Source organism: Pezoporus wallicus, unplaced genomic scaffold, assembly GCF_028554395.1.
Source record: "Pezoporus wallicus isolate ANWC-B61680 ecotype Strahan unplaced genomic scaffold, APGP_CSIRO_Pwel_v1 contig_2721, whole genome shotgun sequence".
NCBI classification, from domain to species: Eukaryota; Metazoa; Chordata; class Aves; order Psittaciformes; family Psittacidae; genus Pezoporus; species Pezoporus wallicus.
The window spans coordinates 256491-264395 of NW_026642515.1; the positions used below are offsets into that span (position 1 = coordinate 256491).

The following is a 7905-nucleotide window of genomic DNA, read 5'->3' on the forward strand; positions in this document are numbered from 1 at the left end:
ACTCACTGTTTCTCTGAAGTGTGCCTGTTGCTTCTTCTACCATTTTTTGGCATATTTAACTCATATGCTAAATTGTTTACTAAAATCTAGTAATAGTTCTGTGTTCAGACATAAAAAATTACATTGCAATGATCACCATCTCTTCAAGGAGATTTTGCAGATGTTAAAAACGTGTGTGCTGTTTGGTGGCTTTCTTTGATCTGACTTGTCAAAACAGAAGGTGTTTACACATCTTAAAGGCCAGTTTGAAATTAACATTACTGTTTGGGGGTGTAAAGGGGATTGTTGTTTGTCCACTTAATTCCAGCTTTTTTGTCTGCCTGTAAGCTTGTGCATATTGCCTGTGTTGGCAAGAGAAATGGGTTCAGCTGTCATATAGCTGTGCTAGATAGTCCCAGTGAAAGAAAGGCCTAAAATACTTTTTTTGATATGTTTAATAGAAACAGCTGTGGGCTTGTAGCAGTTTTGAGGGCCTCTAGATGGAACTCTTGTCTGCCACACATTTAGCATTGTCTATACATGTAGATCTCCATCTGGAGGAAGAACACACCTTGAATATTGACTGCCCAAAAGAGCGGGGAGCATACTCGATGATGACTGCTTTGTTAATCACATACTTATTTTAGATACTTAAATTATGAAGACAGGATTTTAATTCCAAAATTTAGAATGTTTTAATCCTATAAACTGATTCTGGCTGAACGGTTTTAACTCATTTTCTACCTTCAGCAAATGTAAAGTTCCTGTTGACATGCTCAGGAGCTTTTAATGGTTTGCATTTCTTTGCTGTGTTAGGCTTTTCCACCACATTCGTGGTTTCAACCATGTCATATTTTGCAAAAAAGGAAGGGAAAGTAGAGGTGTTTGGTCAAGACCACGTAGGAAGTCTAGAGAAAACCTAATGACACACTGCACATCTCTCAGTGTTTGTTGTACTTCAGTGTTGAGATCTTCATTTTTATGTGCCACTTCAGTCATACCTATGAACAGGTTGTGAATATTTTTTAAATGCAAAGGTTTTACAGACTTTTAACTTGGAACTTAAATTGTTTAGTATGTATTTTAAAACACTGTACAAGATTTTGAAAATAATCCACTTCTATAAATTGATTTTACATGATTTCAGCCAAAGCAAACAAATCTTTTTAGTCTTCAAAGTATTTATTCAGTTCTGCATTTTAGCTATAATTGTTTGCAATTTAAATTTAATATTTCATAGGGTTAATATTGTTTCTGTAGCTTTTCAGCTGTTTGTTATGCTAGCACTCATACATGCAGCTGTTATGCATGTGTTTTTAAAAAACTGCAGAAGACATAGTCACGTTTTGATTTTTAAAACTAAATGTGAAATATGTATGTTCATAAAATATATCTGTTGTTGACAGATGTGGATATGGCAGGAGATGAAGAAACATGTGATGAAATGATCGAATATGCCTCACCTGAGCAGCTCGGATTGCAGCTGGTGACCCTTTCCTCATTGCCGGAATCAAGGTGGAAAAATCTCCTTAGTCTTGATGTTATCAAGGTAATTATATTGGGCATGCCAGTGCAGATCTGTAGTATTTGGATTGTATTTTTGAGGAAGGAGGTAAATTAAGGGCTGTTTCTCCTGTAATACAAAACAGGCAGTTAACCATTCTCTTGGATGCTCAAGAAAACTTGAGAAGGCAGAATTCATAATTTTTGCCATTACTGTTTCTGCAACATTCCAGATAGCTGTCTGAAAGCAGATCTTTCCATGTCAATAAAAGTGCCTGTACAGCTGTGCCAGGTTATGCCTCTAAATAACTGTTGGGCATTCACATAACCGGGAAAAGAGGGAATATGCAAAAAATAGTAGTATACAGCCAGATATATTTGCCTGTGTTCTATGAGCTGCATTTACCTAGTCACAAAATTTGATCCTACTTTTCAGGTATTTTTCAAGATTTTGCAGTAGAAGACTATATAGTGCTTTTCACAATTTCCGGGATCTGGGAGAGGGGGTTGTTTTGGCTTTTTTTTTTTTTTTTCTTCTCCTAAATGGTAATTTCTTATTTAGTGGTAAAATATTTTACCTATATACTTATTTTTCAGTTAGTCCTTACATTTTTCATAGTATTTTAAAAATAAAACTCTTCATAAAAAGAATTTCTACATGTTCTTAATGTGGTGATGATTTTAATTCAAATATCTGCTTAACAGAAAAAAAATAAACCAAGAGAGCCACCAAAAGTTCCCAAGTCAGCTCCTTTCTTCATCCCAACGGTTCCTGGTCTTATACCCCATTACGTTACTCCAAGGGAAGAAAATGATACACAGGTAAAACCAAAAATCTATTAATATAATAGTGCTTATCTAGTGTATTTTAAAAGAAAACGCTTATGTGTTTTAATGCTAAGTGAGATCTTGCTTAAAGACTTTAAAGTACCAGTTTTAACACATTTACATAATGCTTTCTTTCTTAAAGTGTTTGTTCTGTTGGGGGAAAATAATCAAAATGTAAACATATGTTTTGCATGTTCATGTACACTCTTGTGCTTTCATGTTCTAGTCAAAGGTAGTAAGCCTTGGAGTACTGGCACAGAAATCTGATTTTTTCATTCATCTTGAAGAAGCCCTGAGAACTAATGAATGTAAGTTAACAAGATATTTCACTAAAAAATGTAGATGCTAATAATATTTTGATACACATTTGCTTTCTAATGCCAGAATTGTAACACGTGAAGAAAAAAATACACATAGTATAGTAGCAAAGACAAAGAGCATGACCTGTTGTGCATAAGGCTAATACGTAGATAGCCAGTGTGTATCAAAGATCTGTTGGTAGTCTAGCTTGCTGCAGAATGGAGCCCAGTTCTGGCTGAAACCCATATAGAGAAAGAAGGTAGTGTTTCTAAGATTGTTAGATTTGCATTGTGATGATCTTGCCCAGAAAAAGTGCTATGTATTATTTGTAGGGTAAGAAAGGAAGGGAGTGATCTGATGAGATAGTAACTGGGACGTGAAAAACATAGTTTGCCTGCCAATTTCTGTTTCCGTGGGCTACTTCACTAAACATTCTGAAAACTTGGAGCTTTAGTTGCTTACTTCATAATTCAAATCTTAAGAAATAATTAATATAAAAATAAGCTTTTGGATTTCTTTTAACATTCAGTTACCATTGAAATTATCATGTAAATTGACTGTGGAATTTACATGCTGTTTTCCCTGTTTCAATTGGTGCTGCTGCAGAATTGCTGAAACTTAGGTTTTTTGGAAATGATTGCTGATATAGCTGGCTTGGAAACTTAAATGGGCAGTCACCAGTAGTATCATGGTTTAAGCCCAGACAGTAACTCAGACCCATGTATCCACTCGCTCACTCATTCCCCTCTTTTTCCCCCGGCTCCCAGAGGGATGGGGAGGAGAAGCCAAAGAATGTAAATCCCACAGGTTGAGATTAGAATGGTGCAGTAACTAAGGTATAATACAAAACCACTCATACTACCACCAGTGATAATAATGATAAGGGAAATAACGGGGAGAGAATGCAAAACTAAAAAGGGAAAGGAAAAACACCAGTAAACACCAGTGATGCACTATACAATTGTTCACCACAAACTGAACAATACACAGCCTGACCCAAGCAGCAATCTCCCCTTTCTGGGTGATTCCCCCCAGTTCATATATTGGGCATGACATGCTGTGATATGGAATATTTCTCTGGCTAGTTTGGGTCAGGTATCTTGTCTCTGCTCCTTCTTGGCTTATTGTGCCCCCCATCACTGGCAGAGCATGAGAGACTGAAAAGTTCTTTATCAGCGTAAATGCTCTTTCAGCAAGAACTAAACCATTGGTGTGTTATCAGCATTGTACATAGACTGAAGTGGAAACACAGCACTGTACCAGCTACTAAGAAGGAGGAAAATAACTGTTACAGATGAACCCAGGACAGGTAGCTTGTGCACGAGGCAGTTCTGCTGGGAATTTTTAGACCCCTTAATCTCTTCTGATATAATCAGCTTACTCAGCTGTACTTAAAGCATTTTTATATGCAGAATGTGATTATCACAAACAAGGTGTGGTGTTACACTGTGGTTTTAGTACCTCACTTGGTAGTATTCTTTTAAGGTGCTTCAGAGCTGCACAGAGAAAAGTGAAACATCATGTGAATAATTAAAAACCTAACCAAGCACCTAGAGGCTGGCTGTTCCAGGGAGCAAGTGCATTGCAGTAGTGGTGCAGTGCGCCTGCCTCAGGCCACCTCTGCTGTGAGGAGAGTGTGCTCCAAGGTCCGTGCTGTAATCCAAATCCAGGCTTTGTTGATCCTGGCTGAAGAAGCTGCTGGTGGGTAACATGGCTCTGTGCTTGCTAGTTTACAAGCATCTCTTATAATGGTAACTAGGCTGTGCAAGTAAGCAGAGATATACTAGAAGCTATCCTGGCTTACCATTGGGATGGAGACAGGGTTTTGTATGTCAGATCAGGACTGTGGAACACAGACTGAGCTGGGCACCTTTTCTGGATTGTATGTGTCCCAACTTGACAGTTATGTTCTATGTTTAGTTTTTCAGTGTCACAGCGCAACAGTGAATTAATACATCTGTTTAATATTAATGTCACAATTACATTTAAAAATAGATAATTTTCTTAGGAATCAAATACAGATGCAAACAGATTTATACCACCTAAGGAATATTAGCCAATGCCTAATATCATTAGTTACCATGATGTAAGAATGTAAAAAGTTGCTCTTACTAGCAACTTCTTAGGAAAAGAAATATTAATTAGAAGACATTTAAAAAAATGTGTTTAACAACAGCTGTGTTTACAAGCATTTATATTTTTATCTCTGCATTTTTAAAGAAAATGAATGGAATTCTCAAAGATCAGGTAGGATTGTAGAAATACTGAGGAAGAACATTTTGAAGAGGAAAGAGTTTCTAAATTGCGTACGTTTCTATGAGGGAAAAGATTGACCCCACCCCACCATAGACAGTATTCCCTTGTCTCTTTTAGGGTATATTTTCAACAACCTGAGGTCCCATCTCTTTTTGCCAAAAGAAGTAAAATGGCAAGTTATGTGGTTAATGAGAATTTTTTTACAGCTTAGAAGATGGAAATGGGGGAGGAAGGGAAGTTATATAAATACACAGTTGTTACTTATATTTTTCAAGGTAAAGTTACAAATAAAATGAAACTGTTTTGTTAGAGATGTGCTTCTCTATAGGATGTGATGGGACATTAAATTGAAGGCTGGATGGCATTTGGTGGAAAACAAAAAAGGCAACAGTAGAAACTTGAAACTTACAGTCACTGCTTAAGAATTTTGGAATAAACCTGTCCAGATGAACGATTTGTAGCATTCGTAAGATTCTTTCCTGTAGATGTTACTGGTGATGTATTCCTCAATGTTTTAACACAGATACAGCTTCACTTAACTTACTGAAAAGCTTGGGACCATCTAATATTGAGGTAGAACTAAGGTGTTTGGCCCCTGAAGGTGGTGGCTCAATGGAGGCGATGCTAAGCTTTTTGAGAATGATTGGAATGATGCTGAACAAGAAGTACAACTTTGAACTTGCTCAGGCGTACCTTGCACTATTTTTAAAGGTAACAATTTTCTCACAAAGTTTTATGTTAGTCCTGTTTAAAGTGGTGGCTGTCCAGTAAGGAATGAAAATTGCCTGCTTGAAAGAATTATCTTACATGATTTTTGTTGGGGGTAGTTTTAAAACTGCTAAATGAATGTATTGAATAATTTGACAATTTACCTGGTCACAGTCCAGAAAAAACTGAAAAAAAAACCACAGATGTTGTGAAATGGACCAGACGGGTTTTGTTCTAGTATTTGTTACTTAGAATTGCTCTTATTGTTTGTAACATACCTAACTTCTTAATAGCTGTTAATTGATAAGTAACTGTAGGCTATGCCTTAAGAAGAGAATGCAATGTTATTAACATTTGGGATAGTAAAATAGGTATTTTGTTGGACTTACCACTAGATACCACATGCCTGACTTACTTGCCATGTCAGTGAGCCGTCTTTCTTCTGTTACTGCTTTAGCACCTCAGAAGTAGTAAAATTATTCCAAGGAGTGTGGAAGTTAGAAAGTTATTGCAGTAAAACACAATAGCAGTTACTCGTAGAGGGAAAGCGGTTCTGCAAAAGATTGAAGCCCTTCTGATGCATAAATGCTTACCTTATCAGGATACTCTGGTTTAGGAAACTGTGGTAAAGCAATTATGTACAGTTTACTAGGAAAACGTTGCAAACATTCAGGTACATGTAATACTGGTTATTTAACTGAGTATTTCTTAATAGCAATATTAAACAGGGATTGGTTTTAAAGAGAATGTAATGCTGGACAAATACAACTTGCTCTTTTCCTTTTGGGGGGTTAAATAGGACATGTGGGGCAGCTTCCACAAGAACAAGTACTGCAGCTGAATATGAGTAAATTTCACGTTGTAGTCTTGATACTCATTCACAGTGGCTTTTTATCATGTCTGTTTATTATTAGTTTGGTTTTTGTGAGTCTTGTCCCTTGGACTGGCTATAATAGTTGCAATATTAAATGCTAGAATTCTTTTTTTTTTCTTTCATACAAAATCTGTTTGTCTTTAGTGGACAGCTAGGTAATTTGCCTCAGAAATGTACTTGGGATCTGAAGTACAGTCAAATAATACAAACTCAGCTGTGACACATGAACACCATTGTCTTTTGCTGTGGGTTCCAAGTGAAACAGCTCTGAGCTTAGCAAGACTTCTAGATTTAAATTGTAATCAGGAAAATAACTGTTCTGTCCATTAAGTCGTAATAACATTGCCTGTCTACAAGACAGAGGTTTCTTCTTTGTGCTTCACCAAGGTTCCTGTTTATTACCTAGGGAGACATCATCTCCCTGGATCAGTATAGAGCATGCTGGCATCATTCTTCTTGCTTTACGCAACACATAAGAATTAAATATTAAGTAACATTTAATAAAAATAATTAAAATAATTAAATTTGATTACAATAATAGATAAAATGATACAACATAAAACAGATAAACCTCAGGGCACCTGTTTAGACTTTCTAGCCTGAAGAGGAATTTATGATGTGGGTTGGAAATAGAATATGTGACTGATTGGAATAGATGCAGCAGCAGATCTATTAAAGCAGAAACATTAAAGACATTTTGCTGCTTATCCCATCTAATACATAGAGTATTGGAGTAAAATGGCTTGAAAAAGACTAGCAAAAGAGAGCATTAAATAGAAGGAATTAATTGAAGGCAAAGAGTCCTTCCCTTACTTGGGACATTAATGAAAACAAAGTATTGGAACTGAATGAGGAAATTGATCTTCTAAATTTTTTGTTACCTGTATATTTTTCACTAATTGTTTGTCTTCGTTTTCAGTTGCATCTTAAAATTCTCTCATCAGAGCCAAGCCTTTTGGAAGAAGTATCCAGGTTGTCAACACAACTTGAGGAAACGTGGATTCATTTGCGGACTCTCTTCAGTCAGAGTCTGTGTGTGTTAACATATATGAAAAGTGTTTTGTTGTAAAATGCTTAAGGGTTTTGTCTGCATAAAATTCCCCTTGGAATAACAGTACAATTTATTACAAAAAATACTGGATTTCGGGAATTATACTATGACTTCTGATGCTGTATTTTATACATCTGTGTATGGCAGAATATTTTAGAATGTGCATAACTTTTTTTTTCTCAGAGCAAAATTAATATGTGCAGCTTAAATATTCATGTTGTATCAGTGTGTGCTGTCAGTGAACAAAAGAGCTGGACAGCTATAGGTAATGTAGCTAGTTACTGTGTACTTCCATGACCAAAATGTAAATCACAATGGAGAAGTGGCTTGCAAAAAAATAAAAGTAGGAATGTAATTTCTGTGCAGGAGACCAAAACCTATATTGTGCTTGGTAAATTATTACTGT

The 7905-nt window shown here is 36.1% G+C and overlaps 1 protein-coding gene across 1 annotated transcript in view; it reads left to right on the forward strand.

Moving 5' to 3' along the window:
• WDR36 (WD repeat domain 36) overlaps positions 1–7671 on the forward strand; it is a 29681-nt gene extending 22010 nt beyond the window's left edge. The window contains exons 19-23 of the mRNA XM_057430850.1: positions 1386–1528; positions 2188–2304; positions 2537–2618; positions 5390–5577; positions 7368–7671. Coding sequence (XP_057286833.1) covers positions 1386–1528; positions 2188–2304; positions 2537–2618; positions 5390–5577; positions 7368–7517 — 680 coding nt within the window. The 3' untranslated portion in view covers positions 7518–7671. The remainder of the gene's footprint in view (positions 1–1385; positions 1529–2187; positions 2305–2536; positions 2619–5389; positions 5578–7367) is intronic.
• Positions 7672–7905: the final 234 nt, after the last annotated feature.